This window comes from Silurus meridionalis, chromosome 20 (genome assembly GCF_014805685.1).
Source record: "Silurus meridionalis isolate SWU-2019-XX chromosome 20, ASM1480568v1, whole genome shotgun sequence".
NCBI classification, from domain to species: Eukaryota; Metazoa; Chordata; class Actinopteri; order Siluriformes; family Siluridae; genus Silurus; species Silurus meridionalis.
In genome coordinates, this window is record NC_060903.1 from 13,307,917 (window position 1) to 13,328,942 (window position 21,026).

The 21,026-nt window shown below is 36.2% G+C and overlaps 1 protein-coding gene across 4 annotated transcripts; it reads right to left on the reverse strand.

Moving 5' to 3' along the window:
• Positions 1 to 1,491: 1,491 nt before the first annotated feature.
• On the reverse strand, positions 1,492 to 20,796 carry rinl (Ras and Rab interactor-like). Of its 4 annotated transcripts, none has more exons than XM_046876842.1 (12): positions 20,461 to 20,796; positions 16,494 to 16,652; positions 14,848 to 15,007; positions 11,987 to 12,095; positions 8,445 to 8,517; positions 8,117 to 8,205; positions 7,697 to 7,788; positions 7,375 to 7,597; positions 5,796 to 6,410; positions 3,304 to 3,621; positions 2,699 to 2,830; positions 1,492 to 2,174 (listed from the first exon to the last, which is right to left on the reverse strand). In XM_046876842.1, exons 2-12 carry the CDS (start codon positions 16,532 to 16,534, stop codon positions 1,813 to 1,815), a joined length of 2,214 nt encoding a protein of 737 aa, XP_046732798.1. In that variant the 5' UTR covers positions 16,535 to 16,652; positions 20,461 to 20,796; the 3' UTR covers positions 1,492 to 1,812. The 4 variants fall into 4 exon arrangements, with proteins under 4 accessions (XP_046732798.1, XP_046732797.1, XP_046732796.1 ...); XM_046876841.1 differs by having other exon boundaries at positions 20,453 to 20,796; XM_046876840.1 differs by having other exon boundaries at positions 20,449 to 20,796.
• Between the last annotated feature and the right edge of the window lie 230 nt (positions 20,797 to 21,026).

The following is a 21,026-nucleotide window of genomic DNA, read 5'->3' on the forward strand; positions in this document are numbered from 1 at the left end:
GCCGTGAGTTTTGCTGTTGGTTATTTATGATTATAGTTTCCAAAAAAATGTTTAATTAAGTGCCAATCACGATCATTTGAAATGTTTTTCCAACCAGATTTCTTCCTAAAAGACGATGGTTCTCCACTTTCCTTCAGTTTTTAATAATACATTGGACAGTTCTTAACACAATTTTAGCAGTTTTAGCAATCTCCTTAGAAGTTTTCTTTGCTTGCCAATAATTTGACCCTTCTAAAAAAGATAACATCTTTTCCACAACCACAGGATGTCTTCCAACATGGTTGTTTAAGAAATGAGAAGCTACTCACTGCATGAGTTGGGGTTAAACAACTTGTTGGCAGCTGAAACATATTTATCCATGCAGTAATTATCCAATGAAAGGCTCTTACCTATTTTCATTAAATCCATGTGGTGGCGTTTTCTTTTTTTGGACGAGCAATGTATTATTAACGCTAGCTGACTAGCTAACTCGGTCGAGTGTTGTTGTTTTATGTGACTAGCATTTGAACATGTTTTAGGCTGTTGCAGCACTTTAATAGCTACAGAACAGACAATTGTTATTGAACACCTTAAATTTAGTACAAATCTTTTAGAATGTAAAACATTAAAATATGTGACTAGCTAGAGACTCTTCTACTTGATGGTTTTAATGTTTTTGCAGGTTCCTTTTTGAGCTGTGAAATGCCAATATCTCCAATATCTTTTTTAAATAATCACACTCCTTCTGTTTCAGCATCTAAAACTGTATATATTATGTAGTGACTTCAACAAATTATAATAAAATAAAAGTACCTCATTACATTAGGTACTTCCATTTTGCACATCTTAATATAGTTACACTATTTTTTAAATACCCCCTTTTCATTATATTATATATTTTCCTCATATCTCCTATATTTCCTTTTATTTTCAAATTTTCTCTATTTTATATTTATAGTCTTTTTTATCTAATGCACATTTTCTGAGTGGTCGATCGGATTTGCATCTCACTGCAAGTTGTATTCTCCATATAACTATGTTTGAGACAAATTTAAATCTTAAAATCTTAAAAATAATATGCTGAATATCACAAACTTTATGGAATAGTACCCTCATTGGCTTTCTTAGGTTAGGTCTTTAGGTTAGTTTTATTGCTGCTGGTTTCTCACCCACCTCATTATATTGCACTTTCACTGAATAATCAGCTTCTAAAATAACCTAGACAGGTCAATGCTTTAAAGGAAAGTAGCGAATTCAGTTGCATCGAATCCAGGATGCTACTCAGCAAAAATTACAATAGGTGCTGTTTTAATTGCGCAGACTGAAAAACTTGATGGTGACTTAAGTCATATGGTCCTCCTCTATAGTCATGTGGTGCACCTCTAGAGTCACTTGGTCCCCATCACTATTTGTGCACGGGTGTAAATGCAGTGATGCATCATGGTCAACTCAACTTCCTATATCCTACGCTGAAGCTCCATATCAAATAACAGAGACTGTAAACATTGAACATGGGTTTCGAGTGTGCTTGGTTTATTTGGTTCATTTAAATCAGTATTTTGATTACTCTAAAGCTGCTACAAATTAAATTAAGTTACTTCTGAGTGTATTATACAGCACTGAGTATGTAGAATTTTATCAAATGGTGCGGTTAAGGCCTCATAAACGATGCCATTAGGAAACACAATATATAAAAACCCTTAATTGTAGAGTTTTGGCGAAAGCGATTGTTTACATTTCAGTAAATACTTCAGCACACACTGTTAAGGCAAAAGTGCAGGGCAGTTTTAATGTTACCATTACTCATCTATTACCCTTCCTTAGAGGGATTTGTTACTGTAAGTCCACTGATCTTCCATTCTGCTTCTCTTCCTTTTCATCTCCAGAACTCTCAGTTAAACTCTGAAGTCTTTTTGTCACATCATTCGCATCCAAAGTCCATTGTCCTTTTTTCTCTTCGGATGTACTTGCAGTGACCTCTTCTGAGTCCTCATTGACTTTTTCACCACTTCTGTGCCTCCTGATTGTCCTGCGGTTCCTGCTTCGCCGTGACTGGTTGCAGTGGAGCGTGCGTCTGCGATGCCATTGGCTGAGGGACTTCTGGGCTTCGACGCTCAGCTGGCGTGTTGCCAAACGAGACCGGAAACTGCTAATGTAGAACAAGGAGGCGTAGAGGGATGTCAGGTAGTATCCACCTGGAGCAGGAGAGAAGGATTTAAACAGAAATTACTGAAAATAAATCAATCTCCGTTGACACTTTGACAATCATGAGATGATCTGCAGGAGCGTAACAACAGATACATGCTGTGTGTTATGGCAGCTATTTATATATGATCATAAAAACTGTAATATGTTAATTTTGACATAGCCAGTGTAGTTGTTGTGTTAATACAGTTAGCATGAACAGTGGCCAGATGTTGAAATGTTAGTCCAGGGTTTCAGTTTTCATTAGTTATGGTCATGTATAATTATGTATATATATTTAGAAGCTGGTAATGTGAATTGAATACAGTATTATGCCTTAAATGTTATGTCATATGGTACAGTACACTTGGATTATTGAAGGTTAGTAACACTGGTTTGAAAAAAAGCCAGAAAAATTCCCATCAATATAATATGCTTATTTACTGTATCTTGTAATATTCTATATTCTCTTTATAAATATGACCTTCCCTGAGGGAATCCCTGTCTGGATCACAGCCATAAAATGCCCTCCTACCTTCTCCCTGTAATTGAGAGGGATCCAGCAGCTCCATCATGTAGTCTGTGTCTATCTGCAGAGTGACAACATTGCTGCGGAGTAATACCCATGTCAAACAGGGCAAGAAGTCATCTGCTCCGAAAACTACACCTGTCAGAAAACAGTAGCATCAGTAGATACACACAGACACTGCATTTATAAAATGGAAATAAAATCTTTGCATAATTATGCAATATTATAATAATATATATAATGCCAAACATTTTGTTAATATTTGAATGCAAAAGTTACACATATCACATAAGGGGATTTCTTAGGTATAACATTCAATTTATGCCAGTAACTTGCTTATAGTTTATGTTTATGAGGTTGCCATATTTAAAATATTAGAGATGGGTTGTGTCTACACAACTGATTTTAAACACAGTAATTTACTAATAATAATAAAAAAAAATCAGGGACAGAGAAAATGACTGGAGAAGGAAAAAACTATATCAATATTATTATATGGCAACCTCTGTAAGTTATGTCTAAAGTCTAAATACTGCATGATTTGTAGGTTAAATCCTCCCTGTGTGTCAAATACAATTTTAAATATGACCCTTAACCTTTTAATCACTCACCAGGCTTGGCATTGACAGTCATGCTGTGGTAAATATTTTTGCACACTTTGAGCAGCAAGTCCACCTTCTTTTGGGGTGAGTATTGTTGGTGCATGGTAGCCCAGCGCTGCTGGATTTTCTCCAGCATGGCTGCATCAGGAACACCTGCACCTGCTGTCCCTTCCAGCTCCTCTAGGCTTTTGTCCTTCAGTGTATTCTGGTTTGCTTGCAGCTGCTGCAGGCTGCCATTCTGCTGTCGTGCCGTCTTTATGCTCTCATACAAATGGGTAGACACTGGCTTTAGTGCCACTTTATGTAAGACTTGCTCCATAATGGTATCTAGAGTGGAGAGACGAGGAGACGATAATAAAGAATTGCAATAGCAGGAGACAGACATTTTTAGTGGACCTACAGTTAAGTGTATTGAATGTAAAATACTGCAGTATATGTTTACTTTATATTTAGTTTCCATAATTTTTCCATAATAAAATGTTTGTTCTATTTTATTTTCTTAGTCACTGCAATTCTTTTCTATTGAATTATATTGTAAATTTTTGTTTTCTTCTTATGTTACAGAAGTGTCGTAATAAGTATTTTTACTGCATGCCATACTGTGTGTGGTTATGCATGCAACAAATATATTTGAATTAGAATACAACATTAGGGTTAGGGTTAGGGTTGTCACACTGATGGAAAGCCTACATTATCAATGTTTTATATTGTAGTTAAAGTATATTAGGGGTCCTAGCAACAAAGTCAGCTCAGACCTAATGTCTTCTATAAATAATATTCATAAAATAAATGCATACTGGGGAAACTCTTTAAGAATAACATTATCTTGAACTATTACAGCTTAAGAAAATAACATAAAAATACATTTAAAATGTTTTCATGTATGACAATATGTATACTGAGTGCAATCTTTTTTATGTGCAGAACACAGTACAGACCAAAAGTTTGGACACACCTTCTCATTCAAAGAGTTTTCTTATTTTCATGACTAGGAAAATTGTAGAGTCACACTGAAGGCATCAAGGGCTATTTGACCAAGAAGGAGAGTGATGGGGTGCTGCGCCAGATGACCTGGCCTCCACAGTCACCGGACCTGAACCCAATCGAGATGATGAGCTGGACCGCAGAGTGAAGGCAAAAGGGCCAACAAGTGCCAAGCATCTCTCGGGGAACTCCTTCAAGACTGTTGGAAGACCATTTCAGGTGACTACCTCTTGAAGCTCATCAAGAGAATGCCAAGAGTGTGCAAAGCAGTAATCAAAGCAAAAGGTGGCTACTTTGAAGAACCTAGAATATGACATTTTTCAGTTGTTTCACACTTTTTTGTTATGTATATAATTCCACATATGTTAATTCATAGTTTTGATGCCTTCAGTGTGAATTTACAATTTTCATAGTCATGAAAATAAAGAAAACTCTTTGAATGAGAAGGTGTGTCCAAACTTTTGGTCTGTACTGTAGATAAAATCTAAGTTCCCTCAGGAACGTATTAAGTGGCAGAGTTAGTTTAGTCTCCGCTTTTTTGGGTGTATTTTTTTATTAATATTATTGAACTTGAAAACATACAATGCCAGCAGTAAAAAAAGAAAAGAAACTAGAGTTAGCGCAGTTTAGTGTGACTACTCACTCCGTACCGGAAATAAGATTTGTTTTGCGCACACATGATACCGCTTAAGAATCTATAGCGCTAGCCTTAGCTGCTAACCAGGAAGTGGCTAACGGCTAACACTAGTGTTATCGATTCTTTAGCGTTTCATGTACAGCTTCAAGAATTTCTTTTAAAAGGAGAAAATCCTGATAATTTCACTTATGGAGGGACTGAATGAATGAATGACGGAAGGAAGGAATAAAGACATTTGTTAAAGTATGTTGAAAGAACATAACAGTTGAATAGAACATATCTTTAGAAAATTAAATATTAAATGTAAAACCCACACGCACACACACACTTACATACACATTTGTATTACCCAAATGAGGTCTAACAAATTAACAAACTATTAAAATAAATGTAATTATTTATTACATTATATTTCAATTAATTTAATTTATGCTGATTTAATTGATTACTCAATTTAATTAATATAATAAAAAGATTTATTCTATTTGATAAAAATTTCATTTTATATATTATTTAACCAAGCAGGCATTTTATTTCAAATTGTTTTACCGAAATTTAGCCGAAACGGGACTTAAAAATCGAGGTACGTACCGAATTGTGAATTTCGTGTACCGTTACACCCCTTATAAACGTATTATAATGTTTGAACCAAATAGAACCACACTAAACTCAATCATTTCACATCTAGCCTGGGATGCTCTGTGTATTCTTGGCCAGCTGTAATTCGATGCAATGTTTGACATGGTTTTGTAGTAGGGTGATAATACTGCAATGACATTTCTGCAGTAAGAGGTACACTGAATATCCATTGCAGAGAATATTCAAATTATCTGTACAAAAAAGTTTTGGACTGGTTAAAACTAATTCTGGTAATTCTTACCCAGCTCAAAATCAGGCACATCTCCAAAAGAATCTGTGATGCTCTGGATTTCAGAAGAGTCATACAACATTTCCCTTAGAGCTGTAAGAGAGGAGCGTACTTCTTGAAGGATCTCTGTACTTGTCACCACACAAGTAGCTTTCGTTTTCAGGGTCTGCTCCACAAATCCCCTTAGAGCCTCTGCGAAGGCACTGCCCTTGCGTTCGCTCATTTCCTGCACTCGCTTGCTCAGTCGTCTCTGTGGGTTCATCAAGCCACCCAGAGCCTGGCTGACTGCTGAAAGCCTGTTCTTTACCTTGTCAGCCAGTGGGAGGCGTGGTGAGTTTTGTACAAGGGAAGGGCTTGCAGATGGCTCGACATCAGTCTCCTCTTCTATGCTGCTCATTGACAGAGAATCTAATTCTAGGCATGGAGGGTGCAGCAGGGAGGAAGGAGCAGGTGGGTTCCATGGTTTGTCCTCGACCCAAGACACCCGATGAGGTGACTGAGGGATGGGGCTGATCGAATCCGCACTCACCCTCTTTAGAGGATCTGTGGTACTAGTGCTGCTTGCTCTGCGCAAAACCACTCCAGATGGAATCACTGGGGAAACCGGGTTCTCAACAGGAGAACCTGCTGGAGAGATAAAGATCATCAGTGGTACTGAAACAGTATGTTTAACCAAGCATATGAATTGCTTTTGAAAGCAGCAATTACAGTTTTCAAAGCAGCAACACTTTACTTATGGTTACTAGCAAGAGCCCTAACCCCTAAATACAGGGCTGGCAGATCTGTCTTACTTTCATATACTGAGTACACAGGCAGATTCTGATACAGGTTGTGCAGCTTCAATAAGAAAGGCAAACAAATCCAAATTATAGAACAGTAGCGTGGTCAAAAACAGGCAATGGTTCAAACCAAAACGATGTTGGTAGCACCAATCAACCGCAAACACACTTCTGGTTTGTGATTTGGAAATATTCAGTTTTGTATTTTCGAATTCTTATTTTCTATCACCAGTGATGTCACTACCAGTCATTGTGTGATCTGACACACAGTTTCACTTTTTGCAGAAGTGAACAAAAATTTAACTTGAAAATAAATGAACTTGAGCTTATTTTGTAGAAAAATCTATTGCCATGTGTTAATCAGAAATTGTTTAAACATCCAGTAATCCAGCAAAGAAACACTTTTCTTAGTATCTCTCTATAATTTCTACTTCTAATATTCAATGAAAAAGCTGCACGTGTACTTTTTCTTAACACCCTTCACGTTACTCCAGCTGTTTTACAACAACTGCAACTGCAACATCAGGGAAATGTTCATGATGTCACAGTAGTGAATTATGCGCAGACTTTAAATACTAGGGAATTCCCCCTTTAATCAAAAGCATCAGTAAATTTGTGAAACATTATAACTCAAATTCATTTGCCGAAACTTGCCAAGTACAGATTATACAAAGCGACCTGTTAACAAAAACCCCTACAAAAATTAGCTGTTGATTTACCAAACTAAAAAATATTGGTTATTGTGCTAAATAAACACAGTACTTTAGTATAGCTACAATGGTCAAAGAACATTGCTGAGACTTTTGTGTCACCTGAGCTTTCATAACTGGCAGATGAGTCTTCCAGTGACTCGGCCCGCTTCTTCAACCCTGCCCCTGGCCAAGCTCTTGCCATGCTCAGCCTCCTATCACGCTTAGGATTGAAGGAGCGACTAGTGAAAGTTGTGCTGACTGAGGTATGTGTCAGCCAATCGTCTCCATGCTCTTGGAGATACAGTGGGTTAATAAAGCAGAGTGCACCATTGGCTGCTGTTAACTGCAATAAAACAGAGACATAATTCATAGTTTATAGAATACCTACACCTTACAGGTATTCTATTTTTATGAAACATGTTGAACAGAGATGTACGCTCACCTGAATGGTGCACATTACAGTGTCTGGAGTGTCTGGTGTTCCTGGACTCATTGTTTCTGGTAGCGGTTCTGCAGTGGGACAAAGCCAGACCTCTGAAAAGAACACACCATAGTTTGTCTTATGGTACATTTTAGGAACTTCCATAGACATTAATTAATGCAACTAAATAATACTATCCCTACACCTAAATCGAAACTTCATATTAATCTCTGTAATCAAACGAAAACTCATTTACATTAAAATGTACAGGCTGCCAAATAGAAAAAGATTTTCTTTTGAGACCCCACAAGGTTCAATTGATTACTACAAGTCAAGAAACACTTTTACTAAGTGCATTCCACCTCTAAACATTGTGGACGGCACATTCCAAAAACACACAATGACAGAAATGCGATTGAATGAAGATATGAGAGTACTTACTTGGACCAGGTGGGAAAGCAAGAAGTTCTGACTGTTCTGTTAAGCCACACACCCATGAAGGAACTGACAAGCACAAAGGCAACACATCTCTGTCGGACAGACAGAAATAAAATGCAGTAGTAGAAAACTTACATTACTAATAATAAGCAATCATGTTCAAATAAAAATAATAATACAACTTGAGCTTGAGGACCTTCTTTCTTTTTGCACTGAGAGTTTAAAAAATCCTACAGATCCTTGCACTTACAATAATTACATGCCTGCACTAGCCTAAATCCATTTGAAACTGAAACACATCAGATAAAAAAGTTAGCCACTTATGCATTACCTGCTTAAAGTGTAAAAGACCACCAGCTGCAGCAGGTCAGAGAAGGCCAAGTGAGATGTATTTAGGCGCTGTGCTGTGAAGGTATCAGAAGAACGTAAGTAACAGAATGAGAGCTTGCACATAAAAGGCAGAGTAAAAGGCAGAGCAGCAAGTAAAGAAACCGGACAGACTGGTGCTGACTACAGACTTGTGAACAAGGAAGTAGCAGTGAAATCTCAAGATATTAATGCCATTATGGCCATATAAGCACTAGAAAAGAAGAGAAAGATTTTGTCTGGATTTTGTTTTAGCATGCAGTGTACTGTGGTGGTCTTTTATAAATAGATTGGATTTTGGGGATGTGAGTATGCTGACAAATCTAAATGTGGATGTGTACATTTGTTTTTTTCTTTTCCGTTTTTTATAGTTTTATGAACAGTCATCCTGACTGGCAGTGACTTCTCTTCAAGCTTAAATAACTTGATTTACATGTAAGTGTTCAGAGACAGACAGACAGACAGACAGACAGACAGACAGACAGACAGACAGACAGACAGACAGACAGACAGATAATCCTGTACGTTTGTATTTTAAGTAATTTATGAAACAGTGTGTCATACAACATTTAAATTATTATGCATTAATTAAGAGAGAGAGAGAGAGAGAGAGAGAGAGAGAGAGAGAGAGAGAGAGAGAGAGAGAGAGAGAAAGAGAGAGAGAGAGAGAGAGAGACTGTTAAACTTCTGCCAACAATGTAGAAACATACTACTGTCTGTTTATTCAGGATCTATTCAGGTTCTAATTCAAACACTAAGATCTTAGTTCCCAAATGCAACAGGATTTTCTACCCTTAAATCAATAATAATATTAATAATAACGACATTGAATATATCAAAATGAATTTTGTGCTCATTGATCTACAGAAACACCTGGATATTTATGTAATTTTTCCAGCCAGTCAAACATGTGACAGCAGTGCAATGCATAAAACCATGCAGGTACAGATATCACCTGGATACAGATGTCACTTTTCCTATTTTTCCACGACCCAATTTGGACAAGCCCTGTTGTAGTGGCAGGCTTATGCCAGAGTTCATTGTATGGTTAAAACACACAAAATGTATTAATTCCAGTTACCTCAGTTTATAAAAAAAAACAATTTCAACTCTACTGAACTGAAAACCGTGTGCTCCCACAGCTACTCTACACCTAAACTAGAAATTTCGAAAGCAAATATTACCCAAAAATATAAAATATATATTTTTTTATTCTATTAACTAGCAAATCTGGCAACAACCAACATGTAACAGTCACTAAGATCATTCTTGTCTCATTATGATAATGCCAAATGATTGGGCCACTAAATAATGACTGTTCAGGTATACAGTTCTCTAAAAGATGTATAAAAACAACATTGTCTCTGCGCAGACAAGGATAAACTGCATTAATGTGCTCTGCATTTTCAGCCTCGCAAAGATTTACAATATATACAAACAAAATCTGATGAAAAGCAATCCTTATGGAGCAGAATCTATACCGAAAAATCCCCAAAATATATAATTTATAATAGAATATAGAAACTAGAATATGGCCACAGTGAGCATTCTAGGCCATGTTGGAGAAAATGTGCAGCAGAATTGCACAATAGATTTAAGTCACTTGGGATCCAACATAAAACTCATTTACAGTTCTGCAATTCTGATTATAACCTTAGGGCATCTTTAAGCAAAGATAAAATGAGAGATAATGTAGAGAATTAGTTTTTAGAGAAAATTAGCTTATAATTAGCTTAAAATTGCTTATGCTTATATCATCTAGTATTACTTAGTATTCAGTCTTAATTTTAGCAATATTAATTTCAGTAGTGGTAGACTAACAGTCATTATGTAGAGATACTTAGTTATGAAATATAACCAAGCTTAACATAGGACAATTAGAATAAAAATATATATAGCAAAATATAACCGTCACTTTTGCACCAAGCAATATGCAAACTTCACGTATTCAACTATATATAATCAAAGGAAGTAAACCTTTAGTAGAAGTAGTAATCACAAAATGAGAGGTGTAAACAGTACCACTTAGATATCAAAGGCCAGAAAAACAATAGATGTTAATCTTAGTATCAGCAAAGAGCACAGTTTGTCTCGGCACAAAGAAAACAATAGATGTTATCGGAAAAGAGAAAATCACATAAATATGGAACTAGGACAAGGAGGAGATTATTGGGACGTCCAATAAGGAAAGAGAAATACATGAAATATGTAAATGAGGTAAATAAGACTTTAAAAATTGGAGGAGGAATTTCTTGTAATATGTAAATGATCAAAGAATGAAAAGTGCATTTTTTAGATTCGAATTTGAACTTAGTTAGAATCAGCTGACTTGTGCCATTGCTGTTTGGGATTTGCCTCCTAAGAGCTCATAAGACGTGCTGACTGACTGCAATAAAGCTGTTTTGCTCATTTCTTAACCATGACTGAAAGCTTCTTCATTTTGGTAAAGTACAATTTCCTTTTTTGGTTAAGTAAACTAACTTGCTACTACTTTAACATCTGGAGATACAATTTTAAAAAGCTCACTTTATAAGTCTAAATACCTGGGAGAATAATTTACCGGTTAAGAATAATTTATTATTTGTTGGTTATATCACAATTTGAGCTGCAAGGAAATGGAGTGAACGCCACCCTGCAAATGTGTCCGCTCAGAGAAGGGCTCTGAGTTTCCAACAATAATTGTGGGACGTATGGGTTAAATAAAGAAGAAGCTTTTTTAAAACCATTTTTAAAGCAGTTTTGGTTCAAACTTGTAACACCATGCTGCATTCTATACTATACTGACTAATTATAATAAAATCTAAACTAGAGAGTAAAATCAAAACTTTATTATAGTGTATATATATATATTTTTGCCTTTTTGCTGCCAAAACAACAAACTGGCCCATCGAGCTTTAAATCGCTCCCTACATCAATGACCGTCCATTGCCCTGTTGCTGGTTCACCACTATTGCTTCCTTTGACCACTTTTGATAGATACTGACCACTGCAGACCAGGAAAATCCCATAAGAGCTGCAGCTTTGAAGTAAACTCCCTCAAAGCCTTGCAATTGTCTATTTTTCGTGCTTCTAACACATCAACTTTGTGGACATGATGTTCACCTGCTAAATAATTCATTTTCATTTTTCCTATAGATTTTTATTTATCTCAAGTATTTATTTATTTTAATATATCCCACCCACTAACAGGTGCCATGATGAAAAGATAAGTGTATGCATGGTAAGTATATATATATATATATATATATATATATATATATATATATATATATATGTGTGTGTGTGTGTGTGTGTGTGTGTGTGTGTGTGTGTGTGTGTGTGTGTGTGTGTGTGTGTGTGTGTGTGCGCGTGTTCGTGTTCGTGTTTGTGTGTGTGTTTTATCAGTTTCAGTGCCTTTGAAATTTTGTTTCAATCTGTGTTTACAGAGACATGTGAATAGTCATAATATAGACATAATAGTAAAGGCTGTAATGTAATGAATAATTCTTGCAAAAAAATTTCTCTTACCTGAGCCAGTGTGTATGATGGGAAAGTCTTGAACTTTCTTGCTTTGGTCATCGATAGACACACACAGAAGATTATTCTGAGAAGAGGAGTCAGACACTACCAGGAAACTCTGTATGGAGTGAAGTGAAATTGAATGATTCTCAATGTTAATATATTAAATCTGGAGTTTAATTATTTTGGAATGCACTACAGTATAATGTAGTGAAGAAAGAATTACTTCCATAAGTTAAGCTTTATAAAAGATCTCAGTTAATGATTCAATGTGCTTCTCAAAAATGTGCTTCTAAATATTTTTTAATTAGAATTTAATTTCTAGTTATGTGCAAATGCAAAACATACACACACATATTCAAACGCATGCACAGAGGAGATACAGAATAATGCACAGTCTATATATAGTAAGGTATATTTGCCTCAAACAAAAAGGAAGTCAACGTGCTCAGCAGTAGAAAACTACACACAAAAAGAAATCGAAAAAGTCCCAGTGACAGAAAGAGAGGAAAGCTGAAGAAGTTACTTGAATTCAAACGGAAAACCACATACCACTGCCACTGACTGCACTCACATACCGGTGGTGTAAGACATTCATTTTCGAATAGCAAGTTACGTATGACATATTCAACAAGATGTCATACATAATCCATTTGAAAAGCAATGTGATACTCAATGTCTATTCCTCCAGCAGAATCTAATAATATATGTAGGTATACGCTATCGAGATTTAGAAAAGAAAAAAAATGAAAACGTTTCGTTTACCTTTTTAACCAACAAACTGAAATCCCTTTTTGAAATTTAAGTCTGAGTAATCCAGAAAAAACATTATTTGGGTTTAACCTTTTAATTGAAAAATGACAGAATTACACATTAAAATCTGTGCTGTGGCTTAAACCCACCATCCAATATTGTATTTGAACCTCAAATCCTCCTTCTGCTTCAAGTGAGTGAAAAATATCATTTCTAAACAGCACTTCATTGTTTTCAAAGTCTATCTAATTAAATTGCATTATGAAATGCATATCTTACCAGCCGTTGATTGCTACGTTCATCCTGCCTAAGGCTAAGCTCTCGTTAGTTCTGCATTTATTTAGTGATTAAAATGGAAACAGGTAGAACAGGAATAAAGTCTGTCACCTCTCAAATGTATACTGATGTTATCATTCAGCATCGTTATTTTAATTGACGCCACTCTATTTGTGTAATCTCTCATTATTTTTCATTAAGTTCAACCGTTAATGAAACTATCACTTATATATGTGCAATGCATAATATTTGTCATGCGCTGTGGAATTCACGATGTTGCTGATTAATAAATTATAACAGCAGCCCCAACAGCACCAGCTTTAATCAAAGTAACAACATTTTATTAATGTGCTTATCGTTTCTTATACAGGGACTTTTCTATCCTTGTGTTTTTTTGTGAGGGGACATTTATTTAGTCAAATGGAAATCTGTAACTTTAGGTTGCCCTACACTGTGCTTACAGTGAGGACGGAGACCTTTGAGCTTGTGGTTTCTCAGTAACATGGCTACATGTTTTTTTTTTTTGTCCTCATGAGAGATATAGAAAGGCATAGAAAAAAAATAATGTTAATAGCAACTGCAGGACTTGTGCAAAAAGTGAACAAAAGAGTGCGAAAAAGTGAACGAAAAAAGGTCTCCTGGGCAAAATGTATCTATAAATAGATAAATAGAAAGTGTTGTGGCTTTTTTAAACAAAACAATTTGTTGGCAAACTGCAAATGCTATAGGGAAGTGATCAACATCAGTGTGGTTTCTGAATCACACCCCCTTTAACAGCACACCCTGAAGTGTTCTATTCCTTAGCTAGTCATCATATTGCTTTTACATAACGCATCTTTGCTATGAATAATAATGTACATTATTTTAGATTTTAGGTGCAGGTCAGACATTTTAAATATCAAGAATCCTCATGTGATTGCTGTACGCCATATTGTTGAACGTTAATAGACACCTGATACGCACACCCATATGTTCTCCTTCGAAACAATGTTTCGCATGAATTTAGAAGCCCACTACTGTGTAAAAGGTGTTTGTATCATGTGGCTTTGCAGTTTCCTTTTCCTGGAGCTACGTGGCTAAAACCAGTTTTAGCGTGACACTGTGAATCCAAGAAGGCCTGGTTTGTAAAGAACTGGAACATGACTGCATCACAGGCCTACAGTGCATGATCTTACTAATGCTCTTGATGCTGAATAATCACAAAAATTATCTCCAAAATCTGGAACTGAGAAAAACCTTTACCCTCCTGGAAAAGTGGAGGTTATTGTAATCATAATTATAATTATAAAGTGGTGACGACTGGAATGGAACTTCCAAGTGTCACATATGAGTTTGATGGCTCAATTTCTTTGGCCGTATATTGTATAACTTCACTAATTGTTCAGTCCTATCTTCATAAAGTATCATAACCATACTTTTATTGATAAGTATAAAGTGTAAACATACAAGCCCAAAGACTGCAAATGCCAAATGCAATATAATATATTGTCAATTAGGAAAATGTTAAGCAAAGTTATAATGATGTATGAATGCAGCCTACAGTTATAAATAAGGTAATATGATCATAGAGAATAGTCTGTAATCATAATCTTCACCATAATCAGCAAGAACATCAGCATCATCCAAGAAGACCAAACAAAAAGCAAAACCAAACACAAGTCGAAACAATAAAAAAAGGGAAATGCTGCAACGAGGATACCAGAAGACAGTGAAAAACTAAAGAGACATTACAATGCAAGTCTTTGCACGCAAACGCCCCAGACTATAGAGTATACGAACAGACCACAAACTCAAAAAAGGACACCGGTGAAATGGTATGAATATAGTGGCCAGGTCTTTACCCCTGGTTGCCTGCCCCAAAGAGCAGCATGAGCTCCCTGTCTGTCCCATGGGCTTCCTGGGTTCCATGCCTCTTGACACAGACGTAACCCCTGCAATAAAGCCACAGGGTTTCTCTGAGTCACAGAGTCACCATTGGTGAGCTTGCCAGAAAGGCTCGTCCTGCACAAAACAAGAAATGTTTACATCAGCGTAAAAATAAAGTAGAAAAAGGGAAACTGATTTTATTAGCAGTGCACATTTATTCATTATGCCATTATTCATTATGCCGTTTTTGTGAGTTCATGCATATTTGAAATGTAAATTTTCAAACACAAACACTGTATCTATTTAATCTTTTATTAAAATCTATTAAATGAACCACAAGGCAAACTTTTTTTTAATAGTATTTGTATAGTATATCATTCACATGCTCTGTTTTCATCCTATGATTTGACAAACTAGATCAAAAGTCTTAACTACTGAACCACCACTGCTACTTGAACTGAACAGTCATAGTACTGCATACCGGACATGAACAAACCGGTGTGCAAAGAGGAACAGTCCAGAGGAGAGTTGCTTAACATTGCAAAACTGTTAATGTACTGCAATGTATCTGATCTAGCACTAAACAAAACTCAACCGTTTCTGAGAAAATAAAAATCACTTTAAAAAAAAAAAATTGTGAAATTGTTTGGATTGAAAAAGATTCATTGGTGGGCTGATGTTTGGACCCCTAAAACAGGAGCTCCATTATCTGCAAAATACATTTCACTAAACCCCTAATATTTATTTAATCCACAGAATCCCATTTTTAAAGATAATAGACTTTATAATAGATTTTTTTACTGTATTGAAAAATCTTTTGGCTATTTAATGCCACTTTTTGAGGTTTTTATTCCGGAACTTTCCAGATTTTTTCTCAGCTACATGCTTTAAGTTCCTTGTGATTAACACCACTTTAACAAAATCAAAAAATCATGGACCTCACTTTAAAAGCCACAGTCTAGACATTATAAGTAGACTATTGTCTAAAACATCATCTTTCGCTTATAACAGGTAGCGCCTGTTTATTAGAGCCTAAAAAATCTCTGTTTCAAACTGTTGTGGATGGGTTTATCATTTCATATTTCCATCTGCCACTTTCTGATACTAAATATTATTCTTGAAAAAGCAGTATAAATCATGTTGCCCTTTCTTCATGTTTTCATACAGTTTATCAATATACACTGTGGTAAAATGTCTGGTTTATTCTTCATTGGATAATTAGACTGGTTTAGCTGTAATCATTAAGTCTATAATTTATAAAGACTTATCCTCAACATCTTTTCAGCAGCTGATTTACTGAGTATATAATACATCAGTTTATGATTGTAGAACAGTATTTTTACTTATACTTCCTCTATATACTGTTATATACTGTTTTCTTTTGATTTGGTTTCTTTATGTCCTCACGTGTACATTTTCTTTGTCATTCATATGGGAATAAAATATCACTCTTCACCGAAATTTCAGTAAAGCTTCTTTTCGTGGCTTTGTCTATTGTCTCAATAAAACTGAAAAGAATAGAATTTCCTGTAAATATAATTAACTACTTCCCACCATTAATTCCTAGTGTGGGTGGATTAGTCATATTTTCACATACTGGTGCAAATACAGTCTTTCTCACCTGTTCCCACTCTGTGTGGGCTCATCGTCCAATCTTTTCATTATATCTGATCAACTCGGTGAAGCCATGATCTTTTTTTTAGAAAGTGTTATTAAGCCACTGGTGGACTGGTGCAGCTCCTCCTGTGGTGATTCATCGACAGAGGAAGGATCTGTTTCCCTTTATGTGATTAGAGACAAAACAGTACAGAAACCAAACTAACGAATCAAGCGGACAAAGTTTCCAGAAAAAACATCAACTGTTTCACACAAAGCACTTCGATTTTTCCACACATTAAGCAGGCGTTAATGAAGGATGTTTTTCTGAATCACCTTGTTTCGCTGGAAATTGCAAAGGGTCGAAGACAAAAAATTTTGTTTTCAAATAAATGCAAATGCTACAGTACACTATGAAGCCAGAGGTGAAAAATGCTCAAGTAATTTTGTTACTAAAGTATTGTGTCTGGGTTTTTTTTAAGGTTTTCTTGAAAATGTATTGAAATTGATTTTTTTTTTCAAGAGAAAAAAAAACCCTTCTTACTTCTTCATTTAGATGTTTCCTAAGGTATTACATATGTCTCTTTTTCGATCCTCCAGTGGAATTAATTAAATGGGCTTATAATCAACATTCAGTCATTTCAGTTTGGCATTTCATCAATTCATAAATCTTTCAGTCTTTCAGTGTGTCGGTTTGTAATATGTGATGACCTTCTCCCGCTACACAATGTAGCTGTATCTGCATGTATCTGAAGATAGATATCTTTAAGACTAAACTGTGCGACTTGAATAAGTGCTTGCCTGGTATTATATTAGTAATATGTTTCAATATGTAAGAGTAAACAAAAAACTCATATCTAATCAATTCCCAAAAGGGAATAAAAACTATCATATTTGAAAAATGCATATTTAGGAAAGCTGTGCAGATTTACTGTGAGAACCTGTTACTACTTTTTTAACCCAAAATATGCTAGCCTGATTTGTTTGCTAATGCCAAGTTAGACTAGCATCAGTTCCAGTAGGTAATATAATCAGCTAAGCAGCAAGTCAAACTCAAACGTATGGTAACTATTTACTGTATTTGGTTTTACAGTGAGGAAAATAAGTATTTGAACACCCTGCTATTTTGCAAGTTCTTCCACTTAGAAATCATGGAGGGGTTTGAAATTGCACAGTGCATGTCCACTGTGAGAGACATAATCTAAATCACAATATATGATTTTTAAACTATTTATTTGTATGATACAGCTGCAAATAAGTATTTGAATACCTGTCTATCAGCTAGAATTCTGACCCTCAAAGACCTGTTAGTCTGCCTTTAAAATGTCCACCTCCACTACATTTATTATCCTAAATTGGATGCACCTGTTTGAGGTCGTTAGCTGCATAAAGACACCAGTCCACCCCATACAATCAGTAAGAATCCAACTACTAACATGGCCAAGACCAAAGAGCTGTCCAAAGACACTAGAGACAAAATTGTACACCTCCACAAGGCTGGAAAGGGCTACGGGGAAATTGCCAAGCAGCTTGGTGAAAAAAGGTCTACTGTTGGAGCAATCATTAGAAAATGGAAGAAGCTAAACATGACTGTCAAGCTCCTTCGGACTGGGGCTCCATGCAAGATCTCACCTCATGGGGTCTCAATGATCCTAAGGAAGGTGAGAAATCAGCCCAGAACTACACGGGAGGAGCTGGTCAATGACCTGAAAAGAGCTGGGACCACCGTTTCGAAGGTTACTGTTGGTAATACACTAAGACGTCATGGTTTAAAATCATGCATGGCACGGAAGGTTCCCCTGCTTTAACCAGCACATGTCCAGGCACGTCTTAAGTTTGCCAATGACCGTTTGGATGATCCAGAGGAGTCATGGGAGAAAGTCATGTGGTCAGATGATTCCACTAAACGTGTTTGGAGGAAGAAGAATAATGAGTACCTTCCCAAGAACACCATCCCTACTGTGAAGCATGGGGGTGGTAGCATCATGCTTTGGGGGTGTTTTTCTGCACATGGGACAGGGCGACTGCACTGTATTAAGGAGAGGATGACCGGGGCCATGTATTGCGAGATTTTGGGGAACAACCTCCTTCCCTCAGTTAGAGCATTGAAGATGGGTCGAGGCTGGGTCTTCCAACATGACAATGACCCGAATCACACAGCCAGGATAACCAAGGAGTGGCTCTGTAAGAAGCATATCAAGGTTCTGGCGTGGCCTAGCCAGTCTCCAGACCTAAACCCAATAGAGACTCTTTGGAGGGAGCTCAAACTCCGTGTTTCTCAGCAACAGGCTAGAAACCTGACTGATCTTGAGAAGATCCGTGTGGAGGAGTGGGCCAAAATCCCTCCTGCAGTGTGTGCAAACCTGGTGAAAAACTACAGGAAACGTTTGACCTCTGTAATTGCAAACAAAGGCTACTGTACCAAATATTAACATTGACTTTCTCAGGTGTTCAAATACTTATTTGCAGCTGTATCATACAAATAAATTGTTAAAAAAATCATACATTGTGATTTCTGGATTTTTTTTTTTTAGATTATGTCCCTCACAGTGGACATGCACCTACGATGACAATTTCAGACCCCTCCATGATTTCTAAGTGGGAGAACTTGCAAAATAGCAGGGTGTTCAAATACTTATTTTCCTCACTGTATATTCTGTTTTACTTCCGATTAAATCATTACCAAACTATGCAGTACTACAAACAGAGGTTTAATGATGTTTGCAGGCGAATAATGCAGATGATTTTAAACAAATATTATCCTGTGAAAGTTTTAGATAAGTAAAATGAATTTTTAGCATAAAAACATTTACTTTAAAAAAAATAATAACTTGAACACGCAGTATGGGAAAAATCATGTAGACACCTGACCATCACACCCATTAATGCTTTTTGATAATCCCATTCTAGACTACTCTAGAAGTCTGTACTTCGCTGTCATAATAATCAGCACTTTTCTGGAAAGGCCATTACCTAGAGCATAGACGTGGGGATTTGCTAATTAAGCAACAAGAGAACAAGAGAAGAGGTCGGCTGAGAAGGTCTGGAGTGCAGTCTGTGTTTTAGTTCATTGCTGAGATCACGGGGGTATTTTTTCATGTATGAACAAGTTTGGGTCTCTTTGTTCCAGTGAAAAGAAATTGTAATGTTACCATACAAATACATTCCATACAACTAGGTATATATCAACCAATCTAAAATGCAAAACTATAGCTGTTGAAATCATAAAATTAATTGTGCACGAAGGTATAAGATTACATTTAAACACAGTAAGTTTCCTTATTTTTTACCACTTCATTAACAGTTTGTAAAAATTGCAAACCATTTGTGTGCTACAATGCAGGTTTTTTTACTACCTCTTTATCAATGCAAAATGCCATTGTTACAAAATAGGAAATGAAGCAGTAATCGGATAACAAAGGCTGTGTACTTTTCTGCTTTATCTGTTCTTATCCTGGGTTTCGTTGTATTTCCTGCTGTGTTTAAGTTATCTTGCATGAAATCTAAACTGTTCCAAAAAGCAGAACTTCAGGTAAATGCAGTTGCCTTAATGATGAGTGAATGAGTACCTGCAAAAATGTGAACATGCCTCTCAATGGTGTCTTTAAGATCCCCTTTGACATCCCTTCACTATGTTAAAATAGCTGATAAAAATCCTAATAATCAGTATTTTCTTATATATTAAAAATCTCAAACTTTAAAGCACAAACATAGTGTGGCAAGGACGCGCAAAATCTCTGTCACAAGCGATGGTTCTTCTTAAATAACAAGAACACTTTAAAACTTCTCAAAAAAGACATTTTAAAAGTTAAGTTAATGTTAAAGTTATCAGAGAGTTCTTCAATCAACACATGGAGCCAAAATGATTTTGAGTCCAATAATAAATCCAGCAAAGATTTTCATTCTAACATGTAACACCCACCATGTCCTACTAATAAAAACTAATCAAGACTGATGATTTATAATAAAATGAAACTCACTCACTAACTGACCCCAGCGTTGGTTCTTCTAGGCCTCGTTGTTTAGATCAAGTGCTTGCCGCTGAGCATCACGCCTGCACCTCGTCATTGCACAGCTCATCTCGGTTTTAGTCCTGTTGTGAAATTGTGCCACGCTACTACTGTATGAAGTTAACTTTCAGACTGCATCACACCACCGAGGTGATCCTACTTCTGGACTGGACTTCTCTAGAAATCTATCAGACCTGCTGTTCACAATACTGTATTTCTGTCTTTCTTTCTTACTTTTTTTTAACACTGTGTATGCTTTTTTTTCAGCTTGCTTCCTTTCCCTCCCTTTGTAGACTGTGGTAAACCTCTCTATCTCTCACACAATTTTCTCTCTCTCTCTCTCTCTCTCTCTCTCTCTCACGCTCACTCAATCACACTCACACACACACACACACACACAGGCAATAATAAAACACAGTGTATTAAGAAGAAACTGCTGCTCGAGTTTGTGGAGTAACACTGATCATATCTTATATCATATAATATTAGAAGTGTAACAGTACATGTACTTATACCCAGGGATTAGCAGTGTTTATGATATATGTATT

Coding starts and splice junctions, on each gene's coding strand:
- rinl (XM_046876842.1), bottom strand. CDS start 16,534: ATGAAAAGATTGGACGATGAGCCCACACAGAGTGGGAACAG. Junction 7,789..8,116: donor TGCTTTCCCACCTGGTCCAA/GTAAGTACTCTC, acceptor TGTTCTTTTCAG/AGGTCTGGCTTTGTCCCACT. Junction 3,622..5,795: donor TGTGCCTGATTTTGAGCTGG/GTAAGAATTACC, acceptor TCTCCACTCTAG/ATACCATTATGGAGCAAGTC.